The sequence below is a fragment of the Temnothorax longispinosus genome, chromosome 7 (genome assembly GCF_030848805.1).
Source record: "Temnothorax longispinosus isolate EJ_2023e chromosome 7, Tlon_JGU_v1, whole genome shotgun sequence".
NCBI classification, from domain to species: domain Eukaryota; kingdom Metazoa; phylum Arthropoda; class Insecta; order Hymenoptera; family Formicidae; genus Temnothorax; species Temnothorax longispinosus.
Window position 1 is genome coordinate 1,010,746 of NC_092364.1, and position 14,806 is coordinate 1,025,551.

General features: G+C 38.8%; 4 protein-coding genes across 5 annotated transcripts; 2 read left to right on the top strand and 2 right to left on the bottom strand.

Moving 5' to 3' along the window:
• The first annotated feature begins 95 nt into the window (after positions 1–95).
• LOC139816373 (galactose mutarotase) lies at positions 96–2,689 on the top strand. Its single transcript, XM_071783874.1, has 9 exons — positions 96–655; positions 731–952; positions 1,060–1,205; positions 1,271–1,498; positions 1,685–1,849; positions 1,949–2,049; positions 2,125–2,197; positions 2,267–2,473; positions 2,553–2,689. The coding sequence occupies exons 1-9, from the start codon at positions 586–588 to the stop codon at positions 2,643–2,645; spliced, it is 1,305 nt and encodes a 434-aa protein (XP_071639975.1). The 5' UTR covers positions 96–585; the 3' UTR covers positions 2,646–2,689.
• A 56-nt stretch (positions 2,690–2,745) lies between these two features.
• LOC139816337 (ATP-dependent DNA helicase DDX11) lies at positions 2,746–6,666 on the bottom strand. The gene is made up of 9 exons (XM_071783796.1): positions 6,515–6,666; positions 5,517–6,310; positions 4,965–5,441; positions 4,331–4,884; positions 4,005–4,228; positions 3,689–3,868; positions 3,517–3,601; positions 3,275–3,405; positions 2,746–3,150 (listed from the first exon to the last, which is right to left on the bottom strand). The coding sequence occupies exons 2-9, from the start codon at positions 6,200–6,202 to the stop codon at positions 2,905–2,907; spliced, it is 2,583 nt and encodes an 860-aa protein (XP_071639897.1). The 5' UTR covers positions 6,203–6,310; positions 6,515–6,666; the 3' UTR covers positions 2,746–2,904.
• A 161-nt stretch (positions 6,667–6,827) lies between these two features.
• Positions 6,828–9,771, top strand: LOC139816339 (uncharacterized). The gene is made up of 9 exons (XM_071783800.1): positions 6,828–7,162; positions 7,276–7,551; positions 7,677–7,908; positions 8,054–8,151; positions 8,252–8,443; positions 8,530–8,657; positions 8,746–8,950; positions 9,031–9,356; positions 9,437–9,771. The coding sequence occupies exons 2-9, from the start codon at positions 7,315–7,317 to the stop codon at positions 9,627–9,629; spliced, it is 1,611 nt and encodes a 536-aa protein (XP_071639901.1). The 5' UTR covers positions 6,828–7,162; positions 7,276–7,314; the 3' UTR covers positions 9,630–9,771.
• On the bottom strand, positions 9,389–14,667 carry LOC139816336 (myosin IB heavy chain). Of its 2 annotated transcripts, XM_071783795.1 has the most exons (13): positions 14,398–14,667; positions 14,065–14,303; positions 13,436–13,759; positions 13,074–13,341; positions 12,672–12,932; positions 12,299–12,534; positions 12,041–12,217; positions 11,700–11,896; positions 11,478–11,629; positions 11,216–11,413; positions 10,368–10,936; positions 10,215–10,298; positions 9,389–10,146 (listed from the first exon to the last, which is right to left on the bottom strand). In XM_071783795.1, exons 1-13 carry the CDS (start codon positions 14,429–14,431, stop codon positions 10,069–10,071), a joined length of 2,817 nt encoding a protein of 938 aa, XP_071639896.1. In that variant the 5' UTR covers positions 14,432–14,667; the 3' UTR covers positions 9,389–10,068. The 2 variants fall into 2 exon arrangements, with proteins under 2 accessions (XP_071639896.1, XP_071639895.1); XM_071783794.1 differs by having other exon boundaries at positions 9,389–10,298.
• Positions 14,668–14,806: the final 139 nt, after the last annotated feature.

A 14,806-nucleotide genomic window follows, 5' to 3' on the forward strand; every position in this document is an offset into this window, starting at 1 on the left:
AATGATAATAATAATAATAAGAATAATAATAAAAAAGTAGGTTTATTATTTTATTATTTTAGCATATTATATTATTATTATGGTAATATTTTACGAATTATAAATAATATGTTATACTTACTCTTATTTTTACTTTTATTCTTATCATTATTTTATTAATATTATTAATAAATAATTTCAAATAACAGCATCAATAAGTTTTAGCTTTTTGAGTGATCATTTTATGTTTTCCATATTCCTACGAAATACAATAACTCTTAAACAAGAGTTCAATCTAGAGTCGGCCAACAACACAGCTCAATCTGCAAAATAATTTTCACAGTTAGGCCGATCATTTTACCACAGTATAGGTAAGAACTGTGATTTTCTCATGTCGAAACAACGAAAGGTATTTAAAACGTTGGGATAAAATTTTGTAACCTATTATTTATAATTATTCTCATTACAAAAACTAATGCCACAAATCATTTGATATATAGGCACGAGGCTGTAACAGCAAAATTTCTTGTTTTTATCGCGTTACGTACGTAACAAATGGCTTGACAGTAACTGGATAATTAATAACGTTAAGAAGAGAAGCGAAACATGGTCACCTACGATTGCAATTGCAAGGATATTGCAATTACGGAGGGAATCTTTGGAGAAATTTATGCCGGTATTTTGTTATTTCATAGAGAGAGCCTATTTTTTGTGGTGGTAATAATAACGTAAAAGCCGTTCTTAATTACAGAATCTGCGGAGGATAAGATACGTCGTTATGATAGTAAAGAATATTATGAGGAAGCTGAAAGTAAAGGAGTCCAGTTGACGCCAGTAAAATCGTACACGATGATCAATAAGAATCGCTTAGAGATTGTCGTCATTTCCTGGGGTGCCACAATCGTTTCTTTGAAGTATCCCGATAAGTTTGGCCGTGTCGCGGATGTTGTGCTCGGTTTCGATGATTTGAAGAGTACGAACTCTTGACGTAATTACATACATATTTGTTCATCATGTTCATTTAATTAATCTTGACGATCTCAGTTAATTCTAGTTGTAACTAACAGTTTCGTTTTACAGGCTATACGAATCCCCAAATTAATCCGTTTATAGGATGTATATTGGGCAGATGCGCGAATCGCATAAGAAACGGCAGTATTGTCATTAAAGGCAAAACTTATCAACTAACGAGAAACGATCTCGGCAAGCATCATCTGCACGGAGGCGTAAGTTCGCTCGTCGTCTCACCATTCTCATCGAGAACTAATGACATTAAATGTCTCGTATTCAGACGAAGGGCTTTGGCCGGCGGTTGTGGGAGTCGCATATCGACGGCTGCTCAGTCGTCATGACTTACTTAAGCGAAGACGGCGAAGAGGGATATCCTGGCGCAGTATTGAGCACAGTGAGATTCAGGTTGACGCCTGACAATAAGCTGGAAATAGGTATCCGGGCGACAACGACAAACTCCACCATAGTGAACATCTCACACGGTTCTTTGTTCAACCTCGCTGGACACGTAATTAACAAGCACTCTGTGCAATGTCAACTCAGCTGAAACTGGAACCATTCTGGAAATGCGGACAACAATGATTTAAAACTGCAATAATTTATTTGCTTTTGTTTCTAAATCAGAAAATAACATGGTTCTAGCTTCAAATACCAATAAGTAGGGCAAGTATATTTATTAGGGTGCAATATATAGGACGCCGGTAAGGAGGAACTGGTGAAGCACAAGATCTCATTGAACTGCGATCGCTGGACCTTCGCGGATTACACGGATCCGATACCAACCGGCGGCATCCGAGGAGTCGGAGGAACCATCATGGATTTGCGTGTACCAAGACTTCTGGAGAGCTGTATTGAGAAGGCATCAAATTGAAGTTTATACAAATTATACAGTAGATTAATCCTGATCTAATAATTTGTGTAAAAGAAAAAAAACAATGTGAATTTGCGTAAGCGACAGGTTCCTCCGGGCGAGGGATACGATCATAACTTCTGCGTTACGCCGAACTGGAACGGGGGTAATGCGTACGTCGCTCAAGCAGTCCACCTGAAAAGCGGTCGGTAAGGCTCATAATTTGTATTATTTGCAGCTTGGATACAATGTAATATCCTGGAATTACAAATAAATATATGTAGCACCTTGGAGATTTATTCGAATCAGCCTGGCGTACAGTTCTATACAGGCGGCCGTTTATGCAGTACTTCCGAGGTACTGTGAATATGATAATCGAAATACCTAACACGTCTTGAGAGAATACAAGGAATGACGTTATTGTAGGCTAATAGTGACATTGTCGTTAAATATGACAACAGCCCGAATCGCGAGGAGGATAATGAGAAAGAAAAGATAACTGATCAAATAGAAAAAGATGTAACATCTGACCGCGAATCGCCGGAATTTATTTCGGGGAAGCAAGGTGCTCGCTATGTGAAGCACTGTGCTTTCAGCATTCAACCGCAAAACTATCCAAATGCCATTAATTATGTGAGTAGTTAAGGGAATAAGACATGGCAGAATCACGTTCCTTGTTGCATTCATTAATTCCCAAGTTAATTTCTTTCAGTCGCACTTTCCCTGTTCTATTCTACAACCCGGAGAAATCTATTGTCATGATTTAATTTATCAATTCGGCATCCAATTGGCTAATTACATGTGATGCATTTCTAAAGTAGAAAAACATCGAGCCTGCACCTGGCACAGAAAATATTCGAACGTGATGCTACAATCATGAAGTACTATAACTGAAACATATTATATATCTTTAAAATTATTTTTATTAAATTATCAGTTATTTATTAAATTACAGTCTATAAGTAGAAAAACTATTACAGATATTATTATTTAACGACTGTTATTATTTTTGTAATATTATATTTCTAATTAATCTACCGACGAGTCACTGTTTTTATCACAGATTAAGTTTTCTTGATTCTTTTCGCTGCGAAAAATTTTGCGATGTTACCAACTACAGATCCAAATGAATCGTTGATCGTCACAGAGCGTTGAATCCATTGAGGTAGTACTTTGACTTTATGACAGTAACGTTTATCCAATAACACAACCGTCGAATAATCATTGATGTGACGAACGGATCGGCCAATACACTGATTCACTGCCTTCATGCAAGAATTTTCGTAAAAGCTACTCCCGGCGTCCGGTTTCTAGAGAAACAAATAAAAAAAATAAAAAAAGATATTAAAACTCGCACAAAATTAAACTTTTTCATATAAAATTAAACTGTACTCTCCAAGCTATGTGATGAATTTTGCATTTGAGTATACGTACGACATGCTCGTTTAAATATTTCATTTTCTCTTGTAATTCTGGTGACTTAATATTGGGATAGGGCAAGCCAACGACTATAACACATCGGCCCAAATCGTCAGAGAAATTTAAACCTTCGCTTAATTTACCACCTGCAAAATACCATGTAAATTAAAAAAAATTTCATTTATTCTAACTTCTGAAAAAAATTGATGTAAATAAAATATGCAGACAGAATATAATACTAATTCTAATTCTCTTACCCACTACGCTGAACAACAACGCTCCATTACACGGGGATTGTGGATTCTTGATAGAATGTGCATATTGATCTAATATTACATTAACCTGCAGACAATATATTTAATAATTTAAATTAAATAATTAAATAATATTATAATTAAGTAATTTGTTAGTAAGTGTGTAACAAAATACCTGCGATGCTAATTTAGGTTCACGATAGATACGTTTCTTTGCAGAAATTTTGGATATAATACCGGATTTATCTAAATGCTTAAATACTGTATCTTCATAGTTGTAAGATGGGAAGAATACTACTATTCCAGCTGGTACAACATTACATAAATTTAATAGTGCTCTACCTAATTCATCCAGCTAAAACAAAGCATCAATCTCTGTAAATATTCTAACTAAATTTAAAATGTTAAGATTTCTATATGTGTAAATAACGTCTACGCGTATATCTCTCTAAATCATACAGTAATCGAAGAGATAACAATGATTCTATTACCAATCTTATATCTTGTCGATTGTGAAAATTAAATTCGAATTCAACCCCAGTTGGACCGCGCATTACGACGTTGGATATAATATTTTCCTTAGGAATCACATGATCGCATGAAAATGTCATAATTCTGTCTGGTGTAGCACCTGCCATTAAGAACAGCTGATCTATGAATTCAGACATTGGTTCCATTGTGCCACCGGCTAATACCACAGATCTGGCATCTCTCACTACATTTGGAATACAAAAATTCAAAGTATTCAATAAAATAAACTTAATAAAAGCGAGAAAGCATATACCAAGTTTCAAGTAAGTATTTAATACGCTCTCACCGATATCATGAAAATGTGCTGCTGGGTTTAACAATAGAAATTTTATAATTCCTTGTCCAACAGTAGTGCTAGGTAAAACACATATTCTGCCGTCCGCGCAGCTGCTCTTCAAGCACTCCAAGAAGCTTAAGATTGCCATTAATGGATTGCTCGTCTGTTCTTCGTTGTTACTTGGCGTGTCCGTAACGCTAACAGTTTCTTGAGAAGGTACATCTTTGCTTTTAATCGAGTTTAAAAATTCTGTTACGCCAGATTTCTTTATCCTTTGTTCATTGATCTTTATGCTATTGCCGTACTGTTCGACAAATCCTTGTAACTTATGAATGAGTTTTGAAGCTTTAACAAATTCCAGTAGTTTGAATACGTTTACTGTATCAATCTCTGTAAGCACTTCGAACTCTTCTATTTTGTATAATCTCGGTGTTATTGTTTTGTTGATCTCGTCACCGGGATGAGATTTCGTTGTTGCTCCAAAGAGAGTTAGAAGCTTCTTCAAGCAAAAACTTAGCTGGCCTAGATACATCACGCTTCTAGCAGAGAACAAAGACTCAAATCTGCAATCATATTACTCTCAGTCAGAAATTTATCTAACATTTTAATAACAATCAGAAGAAGTATAACACTGCAGCAACACCTTTTTTGATATTGCGACAGCTGACTGTAACAGTGGAGCAAATTTCTCCCGGTAATTACAGAACTGTGCATTCCTTCGATGGCGTCCAGTAAATTGTGAGCTTCGTCTATTATTAATACATTTCCCTTTAAGTCTATTCCTAAACTGGTTCTGGTGTTTTTATGAAGAATTGAGTTGTAGGGCACCAATATCAACTGTCCATTCTGCAGAGATTTTCTCGAGCCGTAATACGGACAAGTGTTACTTTCCTGTCCTCTTTGCGTTATCTCCTCGACATCTTGAATGTTTGTTAGAACCTCAGCCATTAACAGTTTCTGATCACCCGGGATGAAGGGGCAACCGCTTGCGACTTTTGATCTCTTTAAGTCCTTTTCCTTCTTAACAGTAGTCTTTTTTCTTTGCAACTGAAGACAGGCTTCGTTAATCAGATTGATATGCTTCAATCTCGTGACATTTTTGTTGATGCAGTAATTTTGTCTGGAATAAAATAATAAAATGTTAATAAACAGCAAGGCGATACACATTGAGATGTTAAAAACAAATAAGAGATACCTCGACGAGACCGGTACTACAGAAACGTCTTGAGAGTAGGGAGACCTCTTCAATTCATGGACAAATTGCGTCAACTGTGAATGTGTTCTGGAGCAGAAGAAGATCTTGGTGTTCTTAAATAACGGTTCGTCCGTATCTTCCTCCTCAGAACTTTCCGAATTCGACAAGCCATCCTCCAAGATAAGATCCTTCTCAACGTCACAGATATCAGAGTTCGCTTCCTCAGTCTTATCCGACTCCAGAGCTTTTTTCGTGGGTTGCTGCTTTATTTTTCCAGTTGTTTTCGTTCGCGCGGCCTTTTTTGATTCAACCATTTTCTTAAGTTTCTCCCTCTCGCCTTCGTGCTCGAGGAGCGCATTTAGCTTGGCCTGCAACGGCTGTTTCTTAGCATTAAGCTCTATCTGCTCCGTCTGCACAGTAAACCAATTATCCGACGGCTTCTCGCAGCTCTTGATTTTGCTGTCTATCTCCGCGATCGTCGAAGTTAACTCCTGTTTCCTTCGACCCTCGTGATCGACCAGCCATCTGAGCGAACTGCAAATGAGGGACAACGACTTCCCAGTCCCAGTCGGGCTTTCGAAGAGACCCAGCTTGCCGCTTTCCAAGCAACCGTAGAGCTCTCTCATAAATCGCTTCTGAATTTCGTACGCCGGGAAGGGAAATGGAAATTCCTGCGGGGGTTCCATTTCTGTGTTCCTAATTCAGTCTTGCTTATCGCGGTACCCAGGAGATCGTAAAAGCGTTTGTATCTCTAGGAATTTCTACTGCATCTCTCCCCTTAAGCGAAGCTTTTCCTGAAACATAGAGAATTGACGATTTATTTTTGTTGTACGTATATCTCACCCAGATCGTGGTCTTCATTGATCAGCTGGTTCGTTGATTGTCTTCGGAGATCATCAACAAATGATCTTCAACAAATTGGAATTGCGTGTTTACAACTAAACGCAATTAGCATTACACGTATATAACGGTAAAACGTAAACGTAAAACATACGTACGTAACGATAATAAACCGTCGACCTGTCATTCCCTGTAAATTATTATTCTGCTTTCTGCTTCCTGTCTTTCCATCAACGTGCTGCTGAGTCTCCCGCCTTTATTTTTGCCTTGAAGAAAGAGAGAGGCAGAATGTTTGTCCCTTGTAACTGTACCTTCTGCACTTTTCACCTTTTCTCTTTTTCCTTCCAACTCTAATTAAATATCTATCGCACTTTGAAAGTACAACGCAGTGCAGCAGAGGGAGAAAGAGAGTCAGATTACCTCTTTACGTTACCGCCGGTAGATATCGTTCCGATAGTTGCACTTTGCAGGTTGCTCGATATTCATTAGCCTAACCTAACCTCAAAAGGTCGCGTAATCGAACATAATCATCTCAGGAAAACGTTTGTTATTATCGTCTATTGAATTAAAATATACCGGCCTGTACGTACAAAAGTCTCTTAAGCAGAAGCTCTCTTGGACTCAATAATTTCTCCTCTCTCTCTCGCTAACTCTCCAAGTGTACATTTATTTTATTTTAACCGCAAAAAAATATAAAGTGCCGCGCAGCTGCATTTTCTGAGCAATTATATTCAAGCTCGAGATTTCTTTTAATATCATTGTGGACGCTGCATGGAATTCGCTGCGATACATTTCGTGAAGATAAGGTAATTCCGTTCAGAAGTATTACGACTTTCGAATGTGACGTGCATAATTTGTAAAGCATTGTTTTTGCTTGTATTATATACAGCTGATCGAAGTATTCACGTAAATTTGACAGGCTCCAGTTAGGTTGCGTGGACACGAAGAAGCGGAGATCATGAAGGAGCTGTTGAATCAAGCATCTATGGCATACGGCAGCTCGTTCGTCAATAACAACAACAAAGATGCAGGTACCAGCAGTATTACAGGTGACAATAATTTGAGGAAGTACGCCATGCTCAGCACCGAATGGATCTCTACCATCGGCGAGGAACTAGGCATGCATCCGTTGCCAGATCCACTTTTAAAGAGATTATCCGAAGATGCTTCCTATCGCTTGCGAGAAATTCTACATGTAAATACAATAAGATTCCTATTCGACACTTAACCCTTTATTCAGATTGGCATAGGACCTTGAAGGGTTAATAGAGTAATACTTATAACGCTGTTTGTCATATGATGTTGCTCATTCCGCTTTAGAAATGTGTTACGAGATTGAGACACAGTAAAAGAAGACGCCTGACATCCATGGATGTAAATGCGGTAATCACCAGCTTGTGTGATGCTGATCCGGTTTTTGGTGCGTCAGAATCCATGCCGGAGTATCATACCGAAGCGAAAGTTTATGTACCTAGCGAATCTGTCGTTAATCTCGCTAATCAAATGAATGATCCAGTATGCCTGTCGCAAACCAACGTACCGTTTCTGCAAGGCAAGTTCTTTAAAAGTTAACACATTTTTATGATTTATCAGTCTTTCAATTTATATGAATTTGATAAATCATAATCTCAATTTGAAATTGCTGCTAATTTCGTTACAATCTTTTAATTTGATTGCATTTTTTTCTTATTTTCTAGAATCTGAAATATGTGATAAGAAGCTTACAGAAGCGCGTCATAATTATGCCAAACGTGCGTTGAAAACTTTATTTAATGGCTCACAAAAGACCTTTCAGGTACAGAGAAATACATATACATGTTGATATAAAATACCTTTTGATATTATTATTATTATTATTAAATAATATTAAACAATGTTTTTTTTTATATTGCCAGGTCTTACTTAATGACTGTGCTACTAACGTGCATTTAGGCGACGAAGGAGTCGTCGACAAGTTGATGTCTATCGCTAGGTCTATGGTAATCTCAAATAATGCACAATATACACGTGTTTCCACGCGGACGTGTCAACTCATAATTGCCATTGCTAGTAACAGCGAAGCTGTCTATCCCTATCACTTAGTTTCGGTAAACGAATACAATATAATTATGCGCATCTTGTAAATTGTATCCAGATATTTGCAAATATCTTTAATCTTTTTGTTCGCTCAAAGGTGGATAAATTAACGGAGTTATTGCTGGAATTGCTGTTGGGTCAGAGTTTCATACATCCGAATTTAGAAGTGCTCTTTAAAGATTGCGTGCTCAAATTGATGCTTCGCTGGCCGTCGATTGCCGACAAGTAATATGAAATTTTAAAAAAGTCTTGCACATTTTTTCAATATATTTTTATGAAAAACTAATTCCTTGAATATTTATAAACCAATTAGATATATACCAACATTGGAGAATGTGCTTTTAAAGAGCGAAACGGAAAGCATTGATCTCTACAAGAAAAGGATAATGTCGGTGGAATTATTAGCGAGCATTCAGCCTTTTATATTTTTCCAACACGAGCCCGCACACACGCTTTCCATACAAAATATTTTATATTATTATGCCTCCTCTGGTTCAATTATCTGGCAGCGAATAGCCGTTAGTACCGATATTATATTATTCTAATCCCTCTGTGTGTGGGTGTTGCTCCTATATTAATTTTCTTGTAATTATTACAGTTAACTGTTTGTGCCCTCGTGAGATCGCAGGGTCCTTCTTTGGACCTCACCCCTTTAATCGAACATTACGGAGACTCGTTATTACCTTATTTACTCGCTAATCGTGATGATAATGCAAAAGAAAGAAGAAAGAAGAAAACTAGCGCACTGCCTATCATCGTTAGAGGCAAGATGAAATACGTTAAAGTCAGACCATTTCTTAACATCATCGTTAGAGGCGAGATGAAATGCGTTGAAGTCAGACCATTTCTTAACAACGGAAAGCTATGGGATCGACAAACGGCGTTTCCGGATTCTACCCTGAGAGGACCGAGACGCGAGATAAGGTGCGTATCATCAAATTAACGAGGCAAATGGCTACATAAATGCGTAATATTTTTATTATATAATATAAATATGATTACAGATTTGCGTTCGCTGGTGGTCGTCCGGTTCCACCCAATAACTTAAGACGTGTCAGTTTAAGAGCTAATTATCAAATTCTAAGGAGCGACTTTCAAGCCACTCTCGCTCTAGTCGCATCGCGCAGATTACTTGGGATTAAAGATAAAAAGAAGGGACCTTATGACTTTTATAATTTGGCCAATGTTTGTCTGTAATTGATGCATAAAGACTAATATATAAACTTTATCCGAACGTCTTAAAGTTACGTGTACAGCGAGTATTGTCATAATTATTAATTTTGTATTCATTATAGCTGTAGAAACCGTTTCTATTAATTAAAACTCAAAGAAATCGTCATTGCTTCTCTTTCACGAAACTGCTTTTATGTTTATATGATTTTTAGATGCCAATCTCTCTATTAGCATCTCGTTAATCTTTTTTTATTTTCTATGACGCGAATTCCTCTCCACGTCAGTCGAGACAAAAGAAGTTCCTGAAAGTTTCTGCGTAAACTTTTTACCTTAAATTATATGAAATTTTTTTTTAATTTTATAAATTATGTAAAAATTATTTATATGTGTATATATGCTCAGTGCGGCGAGAGTATGGGGACTCTCCTAAATCTTACGAGTTACATTTATACAGATCTTCTTTTTAAAGACAATCCTGTAGACCCTGTGGTAACTCCGTATTGATTACATGCTTGAGACCAGTATGTATTTTAACTGGCAGCTAAAAGATAATAAAACACGTTTGTTAATTTTATAATTTTCTTCATAGTTCCAATTTACGATATTTACCCTTGCCGGACGGCGTCGACTTAAAATTCCATTTTTGTAAAATAGCGTAAAATTGCCGTATTGTATGACGTGTATATCTTCCTTCTAAATAAGAGTTTTATATATATATATATAAACATATATAAAGTATATTATATTATTAATGCTACTTGCCTCGTCATAACATCCGGAAATCTTCTCACATCTGTTTCGATTACGAAACTTATTACTATTTGAGGATTTTTGCGATGCATCTCGTAATTGAATTTTTTTACTGCAATTGACATCAACTGATTGGTAATCCTGATCTTCTCGCAGCAGTTCTAATATTGAGGGTTTATTATTTTTTGTATCTATCACTTTATTTACACCATCCAACCAATGCAATACATATGCGGTGTTTCTTGCTATTTTTATCACCAGCTCTCCTGGCACGACACGCGGAATGTCTTGTATTGGTACAGCGTTCTCATATTCCATCAAGGATTTCTCGAATTGGGATTTCTCGTGTCGAGTATCGACTGTAACGATTGCTTTATTAGCATTATTGGCCGTATTATCTTTTCTATCTTGCGACTGCATTATAGCTAGCTTTTTTACGTATAAGTTTATTCCTAATATAGACACGACTTGTTCACGTTTTGATTGGGAATTCTCAATCAACTTATTTCGAATATTTGTGTCAACGATTGTGCGAACATCATCAGCAACATCCGCCTCCACACTTTGTTGCGTATATTTATCTGCGCAAAGATAATAAAACAAATTTGAATTTCTTCTTATAATCTATGACGACGAGATCATTTGTCTTCCGACATGGAATTAAAATCTCTTCACCGAAAAACGTTGACTTGTACAACGAAATTTAAGTAACTTGGTGCATGCGTTATATTCTATCTTTTTTTTTTTTATTCTACACTGCTTATCTTTCTCAGTAAATCGAGTTTTCGTTGCGCTCTAAAGTTTACGCGGTCGACATAAAGAAAATATGAACTCCTTTATACGTGCAAAGAGATACTTGCTGTGCTTTATCCAAAAAGATTCTATCTTCTGGACACATTCGGCGCGATATCGCCTTCTGGCTGATTCTAATCGCAGAAACATGGATTCTCTCAAGAAAATCAAACGTTTCCCGTAATAAACCGATGAGTTATCGTCATCCATTGTTAGGCGGGATGACTCCAGTATGTTTTTGCAAACGGTACGTAAATCGCAGGTTTCTACGGAGGAACAAATTAGCGAATATATATAGACTTAACGTTGAAAATTTTTTCAGATCTTTACCCGCGCGTTTCTTATTGTAGCGTCTGAGGAAATCTTTGTAGACAAAGTGGATCGGATATCTACACCTGGCCAGGGGCAAAGCGTCAAGAATACCCGTGTCAGCCAACTGCTTGCGAAGCTCGTCTCGGTTCCACTCGTGGATGTTAATCCGCCTGCAGGGAGCATTTTTTTTTATTGCATAAAAAAGTAAACTCGATTACGTACTAATGTTAAATACTATACCGTGGCTTAATGCAGCGAACATAATGCGCGTCACATTTGTTTAACTCTTCTATCAACAAGTCCACGTTATATCGCAGTTTAGAAAGCGTCGTAGGTTTCTTCGCTTTTCCGTCGTGATACGGCTTACTTTTGTTGATTAAGGAATACAGAAATTTGTTCCTACTCACGCTGAACGTCGCGATTATCTCGTCCGGAATCTGCGAATGCATTATAACTATTAGAAAAAAATTTGTTCAATCTCCTTTTCAAAGAATAATTCAGTCTTTTTAACTTTATTCTATGCAAAGAGTCTGTTGAAAAGGCGACAGACTTTTTGCATTATCCGGTTGTTATTCGCTTACCTTGTCGGTATTTTTCGAAAGCAGATCGCGAACGGAATATTCCACGGCACCGCTGTAATGCCGTACAACGAAATTTTCATTCTTTACGTTCAAAAATCGCCTCGTTACGGGACAACTCTTAGCGCACACTTGGCGCATTAACGTGGACCAGCTGTTCGGAACCGTCGATAGACACATCTGCGACGAGAAAATGTTCACCGTTAACTCCTCTGCTCCTAATAGATATTTGTTTGTTACATCTCTAAAAGAAACATTTACATCGTTTAGAGTAGTGAACAAGTATTTTTCGATCGTGTTCAAGCGATCTTCGTACGATCGCCCGATTTCTGACGGTTCCTCGTCACCGATGAGGCCTTCCTTTTCCAGTTCATTCCGGTGGGACACCAGGTACTTTTCCACAAAATACTGCTGCACTCTCTCGTTGACATAATTAACAGAAAATTGCTCGATGCCGTTCGAATTAAAGCACTCGAATCCGAAGATATCCAATATTCCTGAAGCGCGAGAAGTATCGGTCGGCATTGATAAAAATCACATCTTTTCTTACGGGACAACGGGATATCGTTTTCTCATCGTTTAAAATGCGTTACTATTGCTACTATAATGCAAGGAAAACATATATCTTTAATACCCAATCGTTCGCTGAATAAACGAGCGGACAGGATCTCGTTCACGGAGTTGATCAGCCATTGGAATAGAAGATCGTACAAGTGGCGGATGATGCTGTGCAACCGATAGCGACAGGCATCGCTCGTATTGAGATTACGTCGGCACGCGTTGTGTCGGCGCCGAGTACCTTGAGGATTTATCAACGTGGACGTGAGCAGCGCGACGATATCCTCTTCATTGACGCTGGCCAGTCGGCATGTGTTCTTCAGAGCTTCTCTAGATTCTGAAAATCGCGTGTGATATCTGCTGAACTTTTGCTTTTCGCTATTACGCCGCTTATTAACAAAAGGAGGAGCGTTCCCGCCGCGCGCAATTTGTCCACGTGGACTTATCAACGTAGAATAATTGTCGCTGATCTACATACGTCGATCATAGGTATTGATTCTGCAGTGATCGTCCTCCTGCTCGAACTGTATGTCACCCATGTGAATGAGCAGGGAGAGAACGAGAAAGATGTCCTTCTTCTGATTCTCCGTAAATCCTAGCATATCCATCGCCCTCAGGGTCTCGCGGTAGCCGGCCTCGTGCAACTCCCGCGCTCTCGGGGAATCCAAGTCGCTCAGCATGAAGTATTGCCTATCCCTCGACAATGCGGTGTCGGCGAACTCTATGCTCTCTACCGCAGTCATCATCTAAAGTGGATTTCGCAAAAGGATGCTTAGCAAAAGGATCGGATTGACGGAAACGTTAATAAATTTCGCGCGGCTAGCTGAGGCGCTCCTTCACCTGACCAAAAATCTGAAAATTGCAACAGCCCCTCGTGACTCGGTCCCTTTCCAGGAGGTAGGAGGATACCGTCGCGCCGCAAATGCCGCCCAATTTGTACTCGAGCCACACAACTTGCACGTGCCTCGAGCTGACATCGTTCCTCTCGGTGGGCGCAGTTGTGAAGGCTGATATTAAACGGCAGGCGTCCGAGATCCTCCGCACGATACCGCAAACCTCTCGCCTCTCACGGGCGTCGGGGGATATGCTTCTGGTCAGGAATTTCAGCGCCTTCCAGGCGTTGAAGGTCTTTCCCGTTCCGGTCTCTCCACTCAAGACTATCACCTTTGCGAAGAACGCAGGGAATGATTCACAAATGTACTTATGTAGCGAATACAGAGAAAAACGGGATAAATGAACAAAATCAATTCGGTTGATAACTCGCACAGAGAGAGTTATATTCAATTCGAGTACACGATATACTCCTCAACCGGTTATTAATTAAGGACCTCCTTTACTAAAGTCCTCCTCTGTTAACAGTTCTGAATGAACCGCCTGGAGCTCGTATCGGCTCCGAATTGAAAAGACAGAGGAAGACAATTCGGCGCACGAATAATGCAAATCGATCCTTCGCGGATGGTCGGATTTACCTGGCTGGGTTTCCCAAGATTCTGAACTATTCTGTAGCGCGCTCGGGCAGCCACGGCGAATATGTGAGGCGATACTTCCTTGTGCATCACATCACATATATTGTCATATTCATGAGCTCCGGACAGATCGTAAATGTTATCGGTGAGGATCTCGCCGTTGGGATTGATCGCCAGGAGGAGAGTGCCGACCCACGTGTAAATCTCGCCGCGTTCCAAACGTTCCAGAAGATGATCTACGACTGTTAGGATTGTTTCCGGTTGACGGCGGGTGAACTTGAGGCACGTTTTGCGTTAGATACGTAATATATTTATATATATAGAAAATGCGCATACTCTTCTCCTGCGGCACGGCGCTCAGATCCCCCATTGCGTCCTAAATGTAAGACCAACTAAGCTACCCTGGAACACACTGCGTTGTCAGCCACCACCGCGACAAAAATATGTATATTGAATATTGGCACGTACCTATACGAATGTACACAATGTCCTTATATATATAGATAGAGAGAGAGTTACTATTAAAGCAAGACTCATTGTTGACACTCGTCAGTTTGATAATACGCGATTCAAGGCTTTTGCCGTACCAATTTATGAGGAGGGAAAGTACAGAATGTGTATCTCGCTACGTCAAAGCAACTTTAAAACAATGAACTCGTAGAGAACTTTGCTTATCGATGTGCAAGTCGATCTGCATTACGACTTTTGTGAAAATAATAGTATATCAGTAATAGCGGAAAATAAA